Genomic DNA, 20,254 nt, shown 5'->3' with positions numbered 1-20,254 from the left:
GGAAATAGGCAATATAAACTAAATGGTACAAGATTAAAGGGGGTGCAGGATCAGAGAGACCTGGGGGTGTACGTACACAAGTCTTTGAAGGTGGCAGGACAAGTTGAGAAAGCTGTTTTTTAAAAAAAATATACGGGATCCTTGGCTTTATAAATAGAGGCATAGAGTACAAAAGCAAGGAAGTTATGCTAAACCTTTATAAAAATACTGGTTAGGCACCAGCTGGAGTATTGTGTCCAGTTCTGAGCACCACACTTTAGGAAGGATGCCAAGGCCTTTAAAGAGGGTGCAGAAGAGATTTACTGGAATGGTGCTAGGGATGAAAGACTTCAGTTACATGGAGAGACTAGAAAAACTGGGGTCGTCCTCCTTAGAACAGAGACGGTTAAGGGGAGATTTGATAGTGGTGTTCAAAATCATGAAGGGTTTTGATAGTTAATGAGGAGAAACTGTTCCCATTGGCAGAAGGGTCAGTAACCAGAGGACACAGATTTAAGATAATTGGCAAAAGAACCAGGGGCGACATGAGGGGGATAATATGTACGCAGCAAGTTGTTATGATGTGAAATGCACTGCTTGAAAGGATGGTGGAAGCTGATTCAATAATAACTTTCAAAAGGGAATTGGATAAATACTTGAAGGGGGGAAACTTACAGGGTTATGGGGAAAGAGCAGGGGAGTGGGACTAATTGGGTTAGCTCTTCCAAAGAGCCAGCACAGGCACAGTGGGCCGAGAAGTCTCCTTTGTTGTATCGTTCTATGAACCCTTGACCTGGAGGCAGGAATGTTACCAACTGAGCTAGCTGGCCCTTAAGCCAATACATTATAATGTTGTGTGAAGTGCTTGTAGTGTGCTTATTTTAATTCCTCACTTTGAGTTCCTCCCATCACCACCACCAGTAACAGACCTGTAATTACTAGTACTTCACCCTGTATTAGTGCAGCTTAAATACCATGTCCAGGCACAGTCCAAGATGGAAGAACAAAATCTATCATTGTTTTCCCAGACTTTGTAGTATTTTTTAGTAAGTGCAAAGTGCTCTCCAACCAGCCTTTTCCATATCATGTTCTGCTTCTTGGACCGTGAATGCATGTGTAGTTACAATATCAATAGACGATCTTTGATAGGTTGTTCCCATCATGGTTTTTAAGTTGCAGTCTCTCTGGCTGTCGGATTTGTAGTACACTTTCCAGTCTGTTAGCAGGGAGGTATAAATTAAGATGTATTTCCTTTCTGCAGAAAACAGAGAAGACGGAATTCCTGAGTTTCTTTTACAAACACTGCATGCATGTCCTGACTGCCCCCTTGCTGGCGAACACCACTGAGGAGAAGCCCAGCAAAGGTGAGCCATCTCCGAATAATGGTCAGTACCAGTCATCATCTTACCTTCAGCGTGTGGCATGCAAATACACTTGTGTCGAAATGTTGAGTGGTGATGAAGGTACTTGCTCCACAACTCAAGTCCCAGCATTGCCTGTCTCTGAAATCCAGCAGCAATGGCTGAGTTTTTGTCAGTTCCTAGACAGAACAACTCAACTGGAGGAAAGGAAAACTGACAATGCGCCCCTCGTCACAAATATGCTGCTTGTCAGTGAGTCAGAAACGTGTTCTTTTTAACTCCAATCAGTAAAGTAACTGTACATCAGGACTTTTTCTAATATTCAGGGTTTTTTTTTACCCAGTTTGTTTTCAGTTGGTGTCCCCACATTCCCAACTACACCTGGCCATCCGTATTAAAAATAAAAAGGTCTCCTGGTTGGCTTTAGACTGCTACATAGACCACACCGCTATGGCCATGAAGAACCAAATAAAAGAGACTGATTTTCAGTGGCGGGAAATGGGTGGGAGAAAGACCAGACTAAACTGTTGGTGTTGCGCGACACACTTGAGGGGTAATTCCTCCAGAGTATCGATAGGTGTTTATTTTTTTTATCTCTGTGTTTAATTTTTATTTTGTGTTTTTAATACTTATGGTGCAGTTTAGAGTTAAGTGGAGCTTGGCTCAGTATTAGAGAACAGAGCTCGTTCTGTCAGGTGTGGTTGGAGGGGCTGAAGTTGCGTAAGATGTAATTGATTGTTTCGGTGCATCTCAGAGTCGTGTTTGTACAACTTGAAAATGCTAATTCGGTGGAATTGCGTTTTGGGTTTTAAATTTCTCTGCATGATTGCTTGGTTTTGCTGAGGCAAACTACTTGAGACACAAACCTCTAGGTCTGTATGACCCAGATAAGTACATACTATAGCAAATTGCTCTGAATAAGTTTCAGGTTATTGTGGCAAATGGTAATATTTGGTGATTAAAGTCAAGTTGGGTTTTTTTAATCATTATTTTCATCTCTACCTAAATTAACTTTCAGTTCCTTGAAGTTCATTTAAAGACCGATTTCATTTTTCAAACAAAAGGTTTGTGCGCTTCATGGTGCTGGGGAAGACTTGATCACTTCTGCCCTTGTCATTAAGGGCTCCCCAAGGCAGATGTACGTGCAGACCAAGGTTCTTTTGATTGTCCCAACGTCCTCCGTTAATCCAAACACAGAAAAGCACTACCTGTTCCACTGGTGTGATTTTTTTTTAAAAATGTTTTGTTTGCTTTCAAACAAGACATAACAATTGGAAATTGTGTGCTTTGATTCTGAGTCCTGTACAAATTGAGTTTTCTTCTATATTTTTGTCGCATTAGTATGGCTCACACCACAGTATGATTGTTGTAGTCTGGTTTTAAGACTATTTTCCCCGCCCCTCCGACCACCGAGCCATTGTGTCACTCACAATTGGGTGCATAGGTTGCAAGTTATACCGCTAGGTTTAGTGTCGCTGATCGCAACTGCATAATGCTAAATGTTTAAATGTTGTACTGGGTGATGGGTTGTTATGTTTCGAAGGGGACAACGTTGCATTTCAATGAATATAATCTCCAGATTGTTTAAATATTTTTGTGTATGAATAGAAAATAATTCCAACTGAGCAGAGCTGCTGTTGTCAGAACTTGTAGGAAACTCATCCAGGATTTTGAGAACTATGACAGTAGGCAATGCCACGAGCTTTCCTCCTTCAGAAAGTCTTGTTGCATTCTGCTTCATCTGGTTCTTTTCCAGCAACTTATTTTCATAACCCCCTCCACTCCAAAAAAAAACCCTGTTATTCATGCAGTCGTTCATAAAAGTCAATTTCAATGATACCAAACATTTGAGTTTTTATTTGGCTGCTCCTAGAAGTGCTTCCTGTGGTAGACCAGAAGTGAAGGACTTCCTCTGGAGACATCTGCACAGTCCTGTACCAAAGAAGAAAGACTAACGGTGTCACCCATAGTCTTAAAAAGCCGTAGGTATGTAAAAGGCCTGACATCAGCTGCTTTGCTCAGCATAAACTGAATGAGCTCACCGTTTCTCCTCAGTTGAAAGTCACTCAATACTGTAACAGTAAGGGAGGAAGTTTTAAAATCAAAGGAACCCGTATGCAGTTGAACATGGGAATGAACAAGCGATAGTTGATATATTAAACAACTATTTGATTTTTTTTTCATCTGGGAGGAGACTTACTGTATAGTATCCAACATCAAGCACACATGCATACTGCAAGCTTTGATGTTAGTGAAGTAGAAGTTCTAGATAGGCCACTTTCGGAGAGTTGATGAAGGGGTAGATCTTGCCTGATCAACCTCCTAAATCTTTGGGAGAGGCAATATCCAAAATTGATACGGGAAGTCATACATTGTAGTGTACCTTGACTTCCAAAAGGGCTTTAATAAAGTATTGTACAAAAGACTTTTTTTTTACAAACTACAGTCAGTAGATACCGAGGTTAAGACCTGGATATGGGTTATGTACTGGATCAAGTAAAGAAAGCAGAGATAAGCCTCAGTGAAGCTTGGTCACAGTTGGGTCCATGTTCCTCTTCCTGGTATACCTAAATGACCTGGACTTGCAGTCTCAATGCAAATTAGTTAGGACCGTGGACACAGAGAGGCAGCCAACAAAGTTTGTACCTAGGCTGATCAGTGACAGATGAAGTTCAATACAGATAAATGCAAGGCGCTGCAAATATTGGAAGCAAAAATAGAAAGCATGTGGGATAGAACTTACCAAGAAATTGACAGAGACCTGGATTGTTAGTTGACTTGTGGCTTTGCATGTCTAAACAGTGAGAGGTGACAATAAACAAGGCAGATAGGATTCTGGGAAAACTTGTCAAATCGACTGAGTTGAAATCCCTAGAGATGATGCTGAAGATATACAGTGCCTCAGTCAGGCAACATCAGGAGTACTGTGTACACCACCACATAAGAGGTCATCCAGGAACTAGAGGCTGTGCAGAGGAAAGCAACAAGTTTGGTCCAGAGTGTCAAGAGTTATGAGGGAGAATTTGATACGGTGGGTCCTTCAGCCTTAAAGTGTCAGGGAACCTTGTTAAGGTATACAAGATACTTGATGGAGTAGAGAAATTAAATGCAAAACTGTATATTCAGATCTGCCAGGGCAGCAGGATAAGAATGCACAGTTTCAGGATTGTGAAGGGGAAAATTAGGACAGGCATGAGGAAATATTTCTATGCACGGAGCTTAGTCAATAGCTGGAATAGGTTGCCAGAAAAATGGTTGAGCCCAGGCCACAACTCATTTAAGAAACCAGTAGACACTGTAATGAGAGGATAATAGAGTTGGTGTTTTGGAAGGTTGAGATCAAGCAGGTGAAGAAATACCTTCATCCAAACCTGTCTTGTGACGCTTTAACAGAACACCCAGTCTATACGATGGACCAAGTTACCAAAGTAATTCTATCGGGTGTTTCTGTTCTCATAAACCATGAGAGAGAAAAGTTCAACTGCTTTATGAACATCATCTGAACTTGCTGTCTTTCAGCACTAACTGGTCATTCATCTTCTGCACAAAATGGCTGCTGCATTTGCCTACTCAACAGTGGTCACTGTACTTCAAAGTAATTCATTGTATGAAATATGAAAGAAAAAATACTCGAATTATATGGTATGTAATAGCTAAAACAGGACATTAGGCAGGTGCCATTTAATTATATAACAGAAATTAAATCTAAAGGGATGTGATGTATCATTGAGTGACTTAATAATGTTGGTGCAATGAAGGCTTAACGTAGGTAAAAGCGTTAATGAAGGTCATTGCAAAAGAGAACCTGAAGTTATGTCTCAGCATTTGATACCATTTAATCAGCTCATTCATCTCTGTTCACTGTTACCAGGGATTTCTATACAATGGCTCTGAAAAATACATTATAATTCAAGAGTATTTGTTTATTTTATATTTCATGCAGTGAATTACTTTGAAGTACAGTGACCATTGTTGTGTAGGCAAATAAGGCAGCCATTTTTTGCACAAGAAGATCCCAAAAAGAACAGCAACAAGGAGGATGACCAGTTAGTACTGATTTTTTTTGTTGCCATTGGTTGAGAATCAAAAAGGGCTACGTATCTTTAACCTGAACCACTGGAGTAGGCAGTCCCTATCTCTGTTGAATGTCCTCTCAAAGCAGTTACGCAATGGAGTGTCAGCTTCAGTGTGCTTGAGTCCTTATGTGGAGCTTGAATCTGCAACCTTCTGACTCAAGTGAGTGGTACCCAGTGAGCCAAGCTGACAGTCTGAAAAATAGATGGTTGTTTCCTTTTTATTGTAAGTTTGTTGAAAGGCAAAGCACCATGCGATCATGATGTAGATTTGAGAGAATAGAATTGTTGAGGTTAATCTGAAGACTAACCATATTGTGCATCAGCACTGTGAGTAATCATGTGATTTTCATCTGATTACAAGGAAATGAAACTATTCATAATTTTCTTGGTACAGTACACATGCATTTTCTGTAACTACTGATGAACCATCTCATCTTGGTATTCACCTATCACTTTTATATAGCACCCTGTCGGGGTCTCAAACATCCCAGTGTGTTTCACATTGAGCAAATTACATTGTGCAGTTACTGTTATGTGAGCAAACACAGCAGCCATTTTGTGCATAGCAAGGTCCCTCAAGCTGAAAAGACATGAATGACCAGTTAACCTGTTTTTGGTACTGCTTTTGAAAGAAGATGGCATAAAGCTAAAGAGACTGGTTTTGAAACAAAAATGTCATGGATGGGAACTTTTTAAGAAAAAAATATCAGTGGCTTATATGAGAAGCCACACATTGCATTATAAACTTAGTAACGATCTCACAGTCTATAGTGCAGTTTTGGAAACCCATGATTTCTGTTATAACGTAATGCATTTTGTCACATTAAAGTCACGTCGTCCGTTATTCTTCTTGACGTTCATTACACAGCTGTCCTGTTTTCTTTTAACGGCGAGGTATAACGTAAAATCAGAATTCAAGGCAATCTGATTTGTGGCCTGTTCCTCTTGATTACAATTCTTTAAGAGATTTTTTAAAAATTACTTTAAACAAATTGTTCAGACTGCATTCCTGTTTTACTCTTCAGATGACTTCCAGACAGCTCAGCTTTTGGCCTTAATTTTGGAATTACTCACCTTCTGCGTGGAGCACCACACCTATCACATCAAGAACTACATTATAAACAAAGACATTTTACGGAGAGTGCTTGTACTCATGGGCTCAAAGCATGCCTTTGTGGCATTATGTAAGTCATAGGCTGATTATTTTTAATTCATTTGCTATCCTTTGTAAAATTTAGCTTTTTATTAGGTTCAGTAGTTTACGTCTAAACCTGTATTTACATTTGATTTCAGGTGCACTTCGCTTCATGAGAAAGATAATCGGGTTGAAAGATGAGTTCTACAATCGCTACATAATGAAAGCCTTTTTGTTTGAAGCTGTGGTGAAGGCATTTCTGAACAACGGGTCCCGCTACAACTTGCTGAATTCAGCAATCATTGAAATGTTCGAATTTATCAGAGTGGTAAGTGTATCTACTTAACTACCAAATAAATGAAGCTGGTGATGTGGGAACTGGGGCAGGACAAGCAAAGCCACAGCGTTGGTGCCATATGGGTTCTACTGTACCCAATCTTGGCCACAATGTCACAGAGAGCAGCCACGCCAAGGTGCAGGTTCATTTCTCCATTACGCCGAGTGTTTCATCTCAGCGCACGGCCAGAGTGCTACTAAGGGGGTAGGGAAAGTGGGATGGAGAATCTCCAGTAGTCTGCTGCTGTGTATCTTCTGGTAGTGGATCATCAAGAGTAAGGGAGAGAGTAGGCCACTTGGCCATCCTTCCCAGACACCGGAGTTACAATGCTTAGGGGTGAATTTTGGGTTGCACGTTGTTAAAAGCAAGTACTGTTCAACTTGCAGGGGTCTTTGGTTCAAATTATTGTAAGAGGAGAAAAGGAAAAGCCACAAATACTAGCAATATGAAATAAAAGTTGAAAATAGAGATACAAAACAGGTCTGTCAGCATCTGTTTTTAGTGCTTTCACTAGGAAGGTGGAATAAATTCTGTGAACTTCAAGCTAGCTGAGTCCAAATTAAGTGCACTTCCATTTTAATCCTGACCATTTTGCAATCACTATGGTTGGGTTGAGAAATTTAGCATTTGAAGTAAGCCCTGCATCGGTTTTGAAGTAATTTCAAATGAAGACTTAAAGTCAGGATGGGGGGGGTTGAAACAAATGTCTTCAGACCAGTCCTGTCTTGAAGAAACACATTTCGCAAAAGAGTAACCAATTTTTCCGCCACCTCCCTTTTTGCAGGCATTATTTCCTTGCCAGGATACAATTCCAAAGCATGTTCTCCCTCCAATACCTCACCCAAGTAGCTATTAGACATTGGCCTAGTTTTCTGACCATAATCAGAAAACCTCCAATCAGGTATCCACCACTGCCACAGCACTGAAATGGCCCTTACCAAAGTCACAAATAACATCCCATGTAACTTTGACCAGGGTAAACTATCCTTCTCTGCCTTTCTGCAGCCTTTGACACGGTTGACCGCACCATTCTCTTACAGTGCCGCTCCTCCGTCGTCCAGCTGGGAGGGACTGCCTTCGTCTGGTTCCATTCCTATCTATCCAGTCGTAGCCATAGAATCACCTGCAGTGGCTCTCTTCCCGCTCCCGCACTGTTAACCTCTGGATTTCCCCAAGGATCTAACCTTGGCCTCTTCCTATAATTCATCTACAAGCTGCCCCTCGGCGACATCATCCAAAAACACTACTTCAGGTTCCACATGTACTACATCCAGCTCTACCTCACCATCACCTCGCTCGACCCCTCCGCTGACTGATTTGTCATGCTGCTTGTCCGACATCCAGTGCTGGATGAGCAGAAATTTCCTCCAACTAAATATTGGAAAGACCAAAGCCATTATCTTCAGTCCCCGCTGCAAGCTCTGTTCCCTAGCCACCGACTTTATCCCTCTCCCTGTCCAAGGTCGGAGGCTGAACCAGACCCTTCGCAACCTTGGCTTCCTATTTGACCCTGAGATGAGCTCCAGACTCTATATCTGCTCCATCACCAAATCAGCCTACTTCCACCTCCGTGACATTGCTTGTCTCCGCCCCTATGTCAGCTCATCTGCTGTTGAAACCCTCATCCATTCCTTTGTTACTTCTAGACTCAATTATTCCAATGCTCTCCTGGCTGGCCTCCCATCTACCACCTTCCAGAAACTTGAAAGTATCCAAAACTCGGCAGCCTGTATCCTAACTTGCAGCAAGTCCCGTTCACCCATCACTCCTGTGCTCACTGACCTACATTGGCTCCCGGTCCGGCAAAGCCTCGCTTTTAAAATTCTCATCCTTGTTTTTAAATCCTCCAAGGCCTTGCCCCTCCCTATTTCTGTAACCTCCTCCAGCCTTACAACCCTCCGAGATCTCTGACTTCCTTCAGTTATGGCCTCTTGCACATCCTTGATTTTAATCACGCCACCTTTAAGACGCTAAAGGAGGAGAGAGAGGTTTGTACCTCTTTGACCAAGCTTTTGGTCACCTGTCCTAATATCTCCTTCGATGGCTCGGTATAACGCTCCTGTGAAGCACTTGAGACGTTTTGCTACTTTAAAGGTGCTATATAAATGCATGTTTTTATAATACTAGTTGTAACCCATCCATTTTAAATGGGCTACTGTTGGTGTTTTATTAGGAAAATTTTATGGCACGGTTTTTACTGGATAAACATGCTGAACCATTGGGGAGCTAGGGCAGTGGTTAAGTCTGCACCTAGACTCCTCTCCTAGTTGAAGAAAATAGCATGGCAATGGATAACTGGAGACCTGAAAATCAAACAGCATAATTTTTTAATGCACAAAAATCTGCCTAATTCTGCTACCTTGAAAAGTAGTATTATTTGGATATTTTTATTAATAGCTAAAACATGGCCTCTTGTTCTTTTATACAGGAAGATGTCAAGTCTCTAACAGCTCATGTCATAGAAAATTACTGGAAAGCACTTGAAGACGTGGATTATGTGCAGACGTTCAAAGGACTGAAACTGCGTTATGAGCAGCAAAGGGAAAGACAGGATAATCCAAAACTTGACAGGTGAGATGTTTTAATAAATATTATTTCTCTTCCTTGAGAAATCAAGGTAAAAAGCTACAATCCATTGGGTAGGACACAGCCGAGGTTGCAAAGAGTGAAAGAGAACGGGAGGTAAATCAAGAAGTTTTGGTTAGGTGGTGTCAAGCTTAGAATTTAGAACATTGTAGGAAAAAGGGAAAACTGAGAGGTATGGGAGTTTCACAGTTTTGAGGACCTGGAAAAGAATGAGGTAGAATACAACGGTGCTATGGGTGTCTCCATATTTTTGTCATGCTAATCTGCTGAAGCAAATGAAATGCGTGAAGTGTTTCTTGCTTCACTCCTGCCGGACAGTTTTTTTTTATGGACTATGGACAACAGGCTGCTCCAACTTCCTTTGAAACCTGAGTGTCATGCCCATCCATGTATAATGGGACTCTGCGTTTGTGGTATCTTAAAGTGCTGTCTGTGTGGACCACGTATAACAGTCACGTGTAAGTGTCCACCGACCTGTTACTGGTCTGTGGACTTGGGGCAAATACAATGCATGTCATCAATTCATGATAAATGTTTGTTAACTCCCAGTGTTGGACTGGAGTGAATCCATCATTATTGTACAGCTGAACGAGTGCCTTGGTTGGGTCTCAGGGATGATGTAGTCAAAACAAATTGTGATGATTCCCTTTTTATTTCTACAACAACTAGTCCTGTTACAAGTCGCAGTAAAAGTGGAGGCATGGGTCCATGAGATTACCAGAATTCTGTACAGGGGTTGTGCATACCTCAAGCACAGTGTCTCAAATTCCTAATTTTTATTGCATGTTTCTGTTACCATATATTAAATGTTTTATTCGGTAATAACACTGTCCTTTGAATAGTTGGCACTGCCTTTTAGAAGTTAGGGCAGGGGTTCCCTGGGAGTGTCAATATTTGCAGACGATCCCCACACAGAAATATTTGAAAACCTTTGGCCAAATCAGTGGTCGGCAATTTGACCAAGTGGGCCATTGCAATCAAGCCTGATCCCATCCTCTGCCAACATTCACAAATGCACCTTCTGGCAAGGTTTACTGGACAGCAGTTGAGCAGGAACTCTAGCTGACTTTCCAGTCGCTAACCCAGGTTTGCTGAGCCCAATTACAGTGCTCCTATGGTGATGGACTGGGGTTGACAAATGTAAGGAATCTTACAACACCAGATTATAGTCCAACTGTTTTATTTGAAAATCACAAGCTTTCGGAGGCTTTCTCCTTCGTCAGGTGATCAGGTGTGATCAAGACACTTGATCACCTGACGAAGGAGAAAGCCTCTGAAAGCTTGTGATTTTCAAATAAAACAGTTGGACTATAACCTAGTGCTCCTACAGGCTGAGGTCAGCTAATACCACAGACTGGCAACCAAACCTGTGTGCTGGAATTGCTCAATTATGCACACCTTACAAACTGAGTCATCCGGGAGCAGCTGTGTGCAGGATTTTTTTTAATTATTCATTCTCGGGATGTGGGCATCGCTGGCAAGGCTGCCATATATTGCCCATCCTTAGTTACCTTGAAGGCGGCAGGCCTTCTTGCTAGGCCACTTCAGAGAACAGTTAAGAGTCAACCACATTGGTGTGGGTCTGGAGTTACATAAAGGCCAGGCAGGTTTCCTTCCCTAAAGGACATTAGTGAACCAGTTGGGTTTTTATGATAGTTCACTGGCTTCATAGGAACAGGAGTAGGCCATTTAGCCCCTCATGACCTAACTCCATATACCTGCGTAGCCCCATATCCTTTGGTTAACAAAGATCTATCAATCACAGATTTAAAATTAACAATTGTTTTAGCATCAACTGCCGTTTGCGGAAGAGAATTCCAAACTTCTACCACCCTTTGCAGGTAGAAGTGTTTCCTAACTTCAATCCTGTAAGTCCTGGCTCTTATTTTTAGGCTATGTCCCCTAATCCTAGACTCCCCAACCAGCAGAATTAGTTTCTCTCTATCTACCCTATCAGCTCCCCTTAATATCTTGAAAACTTCAATCAAATCACCCCTTAATCTTCTAAATTCCAAGGAATACAACCCTAATTTGTGTAATATCTCCTCATAATTTAGCCCTTGGAGTCCAGGTATCATTCTAGTAAATCTACGCTGCACTCCCTCCAACGCCAATATATCCATCCTAAGATGCGGTGCCCAGAACTGAACACAGCACTCCAGGTGTGGTCTAACCAGGGCTTTGTATAGCTGTAGCATAACTTCTACCCCCTTGTATTGTAGTCCTCTAGATATAAAGGCCAGCATTCCATTTTGGATTATTTTCTGTACCTGTCCATGACATGTTAAAGATCTATGTATATGGACCCCTAAGTTTCTTTGGACCTCCACTGTTTCATGGCTTCATGATCACTTTTACTGAAAGCAGTTTTTTATTTAATTTTATTCAGTTGAAAATTTCAAAACTGAGATTGATTTAAGGAACCAAGGCGGGGAGATGAAATTAAGATACAGATCAGCTATGATCTAATTGAATGGTGGACAGACTTGAGGGGCTGAATGGCCTACTCCTGTTCCTATGTTATTTCCAGACCTTTTTTTTCAACTGAATTAAAATTCTCAAACTGCCATGGTGGAACTTATTCTCTGGACTATTAGTGACATAACCACCACACTACCATAACCAGGTCTTGAATTTGTAATTCTCGCTGTGTTAAAAACAAATTAGCACCTCATTTTGTTTCTTTCTGGAATACAGTATGCGCTCCATCTTGCGGAATAACAGGTACCGACGAGATGCCCGCACCCTGGAGGAAGAAGAGGAGATGTGGTTCAACACAGATGAGGATGAAATGGAAGATGGCGAGTCAGTGCTACTAACAACTGACAAGTCAAAAAATGACGATGAAATCATGGACCATTTTGGCAAATTTATGGAGAGGAAAAAATGTATGGAATCTGCCAATTAAGTGTAAATTCTTTTTTTATTACTCAACTGCAGGAACATAAAAAGACAAGTGGCTATCAGTTTGAGCAGTATGCTCTACTTACAGAAAGTTTGCCCGATGCCAGTTCTTTGACACATGTGAATGTCCAGTGTGGCAGGCATGAATGAAAAATCTGCTTGAAAAACAATCTGATTAAGCAGCTCCATAATGGCCTGCTGGGTAAAAAGCACCATGTTGGGGGTGTTACACTTGGCATCTGCATCCCTGAGCTAGGGAGGGAGTGGGGTGGGGGGCGGGGGGAATAGGCCCAAGTTCCCACTCTGACCACTATCTGATGACTGCCGCTGTAAAGTGCGCGTATGTGGATGCCAGATGAGGACAGGATTGGTCTTGGCTGTGGTGGCCCCCCACCCCCAAAGGGCGAGTAGCTTGTTGACGCTCACTCTTGCGTGAAGAATGGACCTCGGGCGGTGGGGGGGCTGCTGGCATCCATTGAACCGCACCTTAGCAACAGTCAGCACCTTCAGGAGAGGAGGAAAGAAATTGGAATGAAAGAGAGATCTGCATAGATACAACGGGTCCAAAAACACCTTTCCAGATTGTAGAACAACTAGTTATTGTATCATTTGTAAATGTGAAATTATACATTACACATCAAATATGACATCAGTTTCCCAGAGACTGATTAAACTGTTAATTAGCTGAACTAAGTTTAGGTCTAGCATACAAACTGAAATCCCACACAAAATATCAGAAGAGCCAAAATATTGAAAGGAACCTAATTGTTGGGGTTTCTGAATACTGATTTTGCTTTGTTTTAGATTCTACTTCTTGCCCACTTTATTCACTTTTAGAATGATAGAAATTTCAATACAAAGGAAAGCTGTTTGGCCCTCGTGCCTGTGTCGTCACTATTGCACCCTCTGCAGCTGACTACTCTAATCCCATTTCACTGCTTTCTCCGTGACCGACAGAGCCCGTCCCTATTAGATTGTTTTCTACGTTCTGTTCTGATTTTCACTTCTGTGTATTGAATGAATAATAATAGCATTCACTGCCTGCATTATTTCTAGGATTTTTTTTGTGAATTTAGTTTGTTTTACATTTTACTAGGAATACTACTGCCAGAGAATTTTTTTTTTTAACTCCATTAAATTTCCACTTTAATTTGAATACTAAAAGATCCTATAACTTGTTAATGGTTAAAAAGATGGGGAAGAGCAGGGGAATGAGACTAATTGGATAGCTCTTTCAAAAGAGCTGACACAGGCACGGTGGGTTGAATGGCCTCCTCCTGTGCTGTACTTACTATGATACTAAGTCTCCTGTGACTTCAGTCGTTGAATTTGTCGCAATTCTATTTTGAAGATTTTATCTTGGATATACATTGAACCATTTTTATGTGTATTAAATTAAACTGTTGATTCTGTAACGTAACAGTTAAACATTTGAAATAAATTTTGAACTTCCCCCACTTTTAGTGAAGGAAGGGGATGAGAAGGAGGTCCTGACGAAAAGCACTCTGACAGGGAGGCAGAGCCCCAGCTTCAAGCTTTCCTTCTCCAGCACCAGCAGCGGAAGCAGCAAGTCCAGCCTCACCAGCCAGTCAGCCTCAACTAATTCACCTGGGTCCCCAGGCTCCCCGGGATCTCCAGGGTCACCCGGATCAATAGCCAAAAGCACACCTCATATGGCAGCTATTACTACCAAGGTATTGTATTGGATTTAAGTGATTCCTCAAATCCTGGGACCATTTCGGGCACAATTGCTGCAGTCCCCTCCATCTGAGTTGAAGGTGGGGTTGACTCCCTCATCAAAGTAACATTGACTGTTCATTTATTCACACTGTAATCAAGTCTACCCTTTATCCTTTTTGTGTGATATGTATTAACGAATCATTAACTCCAAAATTGTTCATTCTCAAATCTTATAATCCAGTCGTTTTCTACAAAGTAAAATATAGCTGGTAGAGGAAAAAAACACCAGTGCCGGACTCCCTCAATGGGTCAACTGGCTTAGTCGGTGAGCAGCTGCTATGCCACAATTGAGATCTGTTCCTGGACCTACAACCAGTGCGTTGTGGTAACTGGGGACAATATGCACTTTGTTGCTGAGTTAATTGATGTCTCTCAAATTATATGCCCATATGAGATTAAAACCGTGCCAACCAAATATGCATCCACTGGGTTTGAAAACCAGTTGGATTGTGCAATGGAGGGACCAAGGTCTTTCTGGATGGATGAACGAAGATGGGCTGAATGGCCTTCCACAGCCATAATTATTCTCCTGTGATATGAACCATGATACAGTTGCTACCTTTTTATCATGTACTTGCTGATCAGCAGGCTTTTCAACTTGCGTAATAAGCGCATAAATGTATCCTGCCATAAATTAAAAAAAGAAAATGCTGGAAAAGCTCAGCAAGTCGGGCAGCATCTGTGGAGAAAGAAACAGGGTTAACGTTTCAGGTTGAAGACCTTTCGTCAGAACTGGAAGATGTTAAGAGTTAGTTTTTGAGCAATACAGAGCCTGGGAAAGGGGGGAGGGAGGGGAGGGGAGGAAAGAACAAAAGGGAAGGTCTGCAATACGGTGGAGGGCACGAGTGATTAGGCACTTTACAACCTTCCAGACTCAACATTGATTTCAATAACTTCAGATTATAACCACTGCTCCCATTTCTTCGGTCAGCTAGTGCTGGTGATGGTTCTGCTGCTGCCATTTACAGCTACTACAGATCAATCTTTTGTTTCTTAACCTGTCCCATTACCATCTTCCTTGCCTTGCACCATCATCCCTTTTGTCATTTAATCACTCGTGCCCTCCACCTTATCTCAGACCTTCCCTTTTGTTCTTTCCTGGGCCCCTCCCTTCCCTCCACCTCCCTCCCCCCTTTCCCAGGCTCTGTACTTGCTCAAAAACTTTAACTCTTCTAACATTTTCCATTTCCGACGAAAGGTCTTCGACCTAAAATGTTAACTCTGTCTCTTTCTCCACAGATGCTGCCTGACTTGCTGAGCTTGTCCAGCATTTTCTGTTTTTATTTCAGATTTCCAGCATCCGCAGTTTTTTGCTTTTGGTTTAATGTATCCAGCCGACCTCGTACTGCACTCCTTTTGTTTTTATTTGCCCTTCTCTCCCCTCCTCTCCTGAAGGCATTTGCTCGCCCTGGGTATGGCACCATGGATTCCCTTTAGTATCCCAGCTAAGTAGCCATCCTTCATACAAATCTACTTGGTCAGTGTTGACAGGCTATTCGACTGTTAAGCAACACAGCCAGGTCCAATACCATCCCACTGTGCACTTTGCAACAGGGGTCATTGGATAACGGTCAGGAGCTGGGATCCTGGTTGATTTTCCACTCCATAGTGCAGAGGTGCCGAGCCCAATAGTAGCATTTCTGTTGTCACCTCAGTTGAGATCGGCTAATCCAGCACAGGGCAAGATTTCTATGTAGAATCTTCTGGTCTGTACTGCTTGGATGCACACTGACTTTACCAACTGGACCATAGGGGGATCAGTGTTGTCACATTAATTTTAAACTTCTTATTCCTGCCTTAGAATTATGATATCATACCCATTCATAATTGGCTCTTGTGACATTTGCTGTACCTCACCTAAGGCAAGCACTCTCAGATCCTTACTAGCACTGCTTTGATCATTAGAAGGCACCGTAGCAGTTGGGTTAGCCTGCTCCCTTTTTCCTTTCCCTATGAAGAATCACAGTCAGAAACCTACATTTTGCCATTTGAGTGGTGCCCAGATGCTACGATTTCAAACCATCCATAGTTATACCATTCAACATTCTCCATCCTAATGGAATGCTTCCGTGTCAGTTCTCTGATGCTGTGGTCTCACCTAGCCCATTGTGTAGTGATTGAATAACTTCTTATATCAATCCATTGTCATCTGTTCACAGTTCAAAACTATGCTTTAAGATTTGGCATTATCTGCCCTGTCTTTGAGAGAGGTCAAATTTTGTGATTGATTATGAAATAACAGGAGACTGTAGCAAAGGGTGCTTTTCCAGAACTGGGAGCTATTTGTTACATCTGATTAGTGCTGGTGACCTGATTTTGGATCATCTGATGCTGATGATCATTGGGTGTAAAAGTGTTTGGAAGGGGAGTGAAATACTCTATTCTGACACCTAGATCCCTCGTAATCTGTACAAATGTAATTGTACTAGTTGACATCTGTGGAATTTCTCATGGTGGGTCGTGAATAAATCCAATAAGGAATTCAGGAGAAACTTCTTTACCCAGAGAGTGGTTAGAATGTGGAACTCGCTATCACAGGGTGTAGTTGAGTTGAATAGCGTAAATTCATTTTAGGGGAAGCTAGATAAACACATGAGGGAGAAAGGAATAGAAGGATATGCTGATAGGGTGAGATGAAATAGGGTGGGAGGAGGCTCGTGTGGAGCATAAACATCAACATAGACCTGTTGGGCCGAGTGGCCTGTTCGTGCTGTAAATTCTATGTAAATGTAAGAATGTGGTAAAGTTTGAGAGATGCAGTGAAGTGAGTGGATACTGTAAACTCTCTGGCTCCTGAGCCAGTCAGGAAAGGTGGTTAGTGGCAAAATGTTTTTTGATTGGCTCAGATTTCCCAGCAACAATTCAGAAAAATGTGCCCGATTTGTTTGTGCTACGGTCAACATTTGAAATGTAGTGCACTCCATACTTGTCATTATATTATAGATACGTGTCCAATAACGATTATTTCTTGTGCAGGGAGGTCTAATCGGCCTTGTAGATTACCCAGATGATGATGAGGAGGAAGAGGAAGACAGCGATGAAAAAGAACAATCGACACCTTTGACAAAGAAATCCAGGCTTGGATCCTAATGGCGATCCCCTCAGCCTTGCCCAGTGACACTTTACTGACCTGCAAAAATCACCAAGACTCAGAAAAGGGTGTCTGAACTGTTCTGCCTCACACAGATAAATGTACACGTGGAATTCTGCTGATCAAGTGCCAATCCAGCTAAGCAGGAAAAGATGCGACAACAAAAAACAAAGGACCTCAGAGCAAAGGAATTGGAACTTGTTGACACCCAAGTGTATCCAGGCTTTGACCTCACTCTACCCCCTTTCTCAGGGAAGGAAGCTATAAACAGCAGCCAGTGAGGGTGGAGAGTTCTAGTGCTACGAAACGTAGCATGACCGGCTCGCTTTGGTCCAGTCTGTAGCAGTGTGTGTGGGAAGATCTATGGGAGCCTGGGAGAGCATGGTGTTTTTCAGCAGTAATTCTTCCCTGGAATGCCAGCAGTTTTCTCATTGTTCAAAGACCTGCCTTTGCATTGTATATTCAGGACATCGATGGTCACGATGAAAGAAAGCATTTTAAAGGAACCTCTGTGGGGAGGGCTGAGAGTACACAATTTTTCTCTTTTTAACCTGTGCCCTTTAAAACTGCATAATTTTTTGAGAAAAAAAACCCATCCCCTCTGACTAAAAAATGAATGGAATTTCTAGATGTGATCATTTTTATTTCATATCTTGCATTTTCTTCAATTTTTTTTCTTGAGTGTACACTTAGGTGTTTAAGTATATTTGGGACCATTAAAGAAATTCTTTGATGTAATGTATTTCCCCTTGTTGTTCTGGAACCCTTCATTGTGTGTACTTGTGGGTTTTTTGTACTATAATAGACATTGATTAGTTGTGTATGAAAGATGGTCTCATTTGTTTTTAAAAAGGCTGGTATATACCGACCATTTCATACAGTGGTGTTTGACATTATCAGGTGTGTCCAAGTTTTTTGCCTTTATGGGTACTTGTGTGCATGCCATGGAGTCTACAGGCCACAAGTTTTAAATGCATTTCAAACTATTTAGTATGTGTAGCTTGATATATGCAAAGAGTTAATGTTGTGATAACATCCAACGGGACAGTAGCACTGAGAACCACCCTTTCCAAACTTCCAGTCCTATGAAATTCAAACAGGGCAAACCAGTGAGTATAAAATTGATCCAGAAATAGAACTGAGTTGCCTTGGCTTCACGTGCTGGGTCACCAGGGCCCAGGAACCATAATTTCGACACCCTGCTATACAGCAAAATTGCAGTCATTTGACACAGGCACTTTTGCCATCTTAGAAATGGTGCCAATGCTTTTAAGTAACAGTTAACAGAACAAGATTAGCACCATTGTGCCCAATCCCCACACCAATTGTTTTATGTGCTGCTGTTTGGCATACCAGTATAAATACTGGAGTGGAGGTGGGAATATCATTTTAAAAAGTATATCCCCATTACTGATGTACAAAATTTAGTTGTGCAGTGGAGATTCTGGTTTGATTGAATGTCCTTTCATCGCATCTACTCATGTTTAGCTGATCTGTGTAGTTCTAATATGTGTGAAGGAGCTTCAGGATTGTTCTCAACACGATAAGATCCCCCTCACAAAGCTGCTTTAACTCAAAGTCAGGAAAGTAGAAATTTAAATTTGAAGAAATCCTTGCTCTGAGCAGCAAGACAAGGTAGGCTACACAAGCAGAAAACATATAACAGCAGAATCCACATCATCTTGTAAATACAACCTTATGAATCCTATTCTCTAATGTTCCTCTGGCCAGAATGGTCTACGTGACTAGTAAATTTATAAATAAAGACTATCCTAGGTTTTTTTTTAAAGGAGCCCTACTCATGTAAGCAGAGGGCATGGCTGAGGTACTAATTGAGTACTTTGCATCTGTCTTTACCATGGAAGAAGATGCTGCCAAAGTCACAGTAAAAAAAGTAGGTAGTTCAGATACTGGATGGGCTAAAAATTAATAAAGAGGAGGTACTAGAAAGGCTGGCTGTACTTAAAGTAGATAAGTCACCAGGTCCGGATGGGATGCATCCTAGGTTGCTGAGGGAAGTAAGGGTGGAAATTGCGAATGTACTGGCCATAATCTTGCAATCCTCCTTAATGGGGTGGTGCCAGAGGACTGGAGAATTGCAAATGTTACACCCTTGATCAAAAAAGGGTGTAAGGATAAACCCAGCAACTACAGGCCAGTCAGTTTAACCTCGGTGGTGGGGAAACTTTTAGAAACGATAATCCGGGACAAAATTAACAGTCACTTGGACAAGTGTGGATTAATTAAGGAAAGCAAACACAAATTTGTTAAAGGCAAATCGTGTTTAACTAACCTGATTGAGTTTTTTGATGAGGTAACAGAAAGGGTTGATGAGGGCAATGCGGTTAATGTGGTGTATATGGACTTCCAAAAGGCGTTTGATAAAGTGCCACATAATAGGCTTGTCAGCACAGTGAATGCAATGGAATAAAAGGGGCAGTGGCAGCATGGACACAGAATTGACTAACAGGAAACAGAGAGTAGTGGTGAACGGTTGTTTTTCAGACTGGAGGAAGGTATACAGTGGTGTTTCCCAGGGGTCGGTACTAGGACCACTGCTTTTTTTGATATATATTAATATATAATATATAATTGGACTTGGGTGTGCAGGGCACAATTTCAAAATTTGCCAATGACATAAAACTTGGAAGTGAGGAGGATAGTGATAGACTTCAAGAGGACATAGACAGGCTGGTGGAATGGGCGGACATGTGGCAGATGAAATTTAATGCAGAGAAGAGCGAAGTGATCAATTTTGGTAGGAAGAATGAAGAGAGGCAATATAAACTAAAGGGTACAATTCTAAAGGGGGTACAGGAACAGAGAGACCTGGGGGGTATATGTGCACAGGTCATTGAAGGTGGCAGGGCAGGTTGAGAAAGCGGTTTTAAAAAAGTATATGGGATCCTGGACTTCATAAATAGAGGCATAAGAGTACAAAAGCAAGGAAGTTATGATGAACCTTTATAAAACACTGGTTCGGCCACAACTGGAATATTGTGTCAATTCTGGGCACCGCACTTTAGGAAGGATGTGAAGGCTTTA

The 20,254-nt window shown here is 41.7% G+C and overlaps 1 protein-coding gene across 5 annotated transcripts in view; it reads left to right on the top strand.

Annotated features, from left to right (window-relative positions):
• Nucleotides 1-18,105, top strand: part of smek1 (SMEK homolog 1, suppressor of mek1 (Dictyostelium)) — a 101,810-nt gene extending 83,705 nt beyond the window's left edge. For 3 of the 5 annotated variants that reach the window (XM_067992083.1, XM_067992081.1, XM_067992084.1), the window contains 7 exons: nt 1,241-1,364; nt 6,442-6,600; nt 6,710-6,879; nt 9,317-9,459; nt 12,172-12,362; nt 13,843-14,072; nt 17,095-18,105. In XM_067992083.1, coding sequence (XP_067848184.1) covers nt 1,241-1,364; nt 6,442-6,600; nt 6,710-6,879; nt 9,317-9,459; nt 12,172-12,362; nt 13,843-14,072; nt 17,095-17,208 — 1,131 coding nt within the window. In that variant the 3' untranslated portion in view covers nt 17,209-18,105. Of the gene's footprint in view, nt 1-1,240; nt 1,365-6,441; nt 6,601-6,709; nt 6,880-9,316; nt 9,460-12,171; nt 12,385-13,842; nt 14,073-17,094 lie in introns of those variants that run through there. The other 2 variants (XM_067992082.1, XM_067992085.1) reach the window with 2 other exon arrangements.
• Nucleotides 18,106-20,254: the final 2,149 nt, after the last annotated feature.

The sequence above is a fragment of the Heptranchias perlo genome, chromosome 10, assembly GCF_035084215.1.
Source record: "Heptranchias perlo isolate sHepPer1 chromosome 10, sHepPer1.hap1, whole genome shotgun sequence".
Classification (NCBI taxonomy): Eukaryota; Metazoa; Chordata; class Chondrichthyes; order Hexanchiformes; family Hexanchidae; genus Heptranchias; species Heptranchias perlo.
This window is presented reverse-complemented; position numbering and strand designations above follow the sequence as displayed.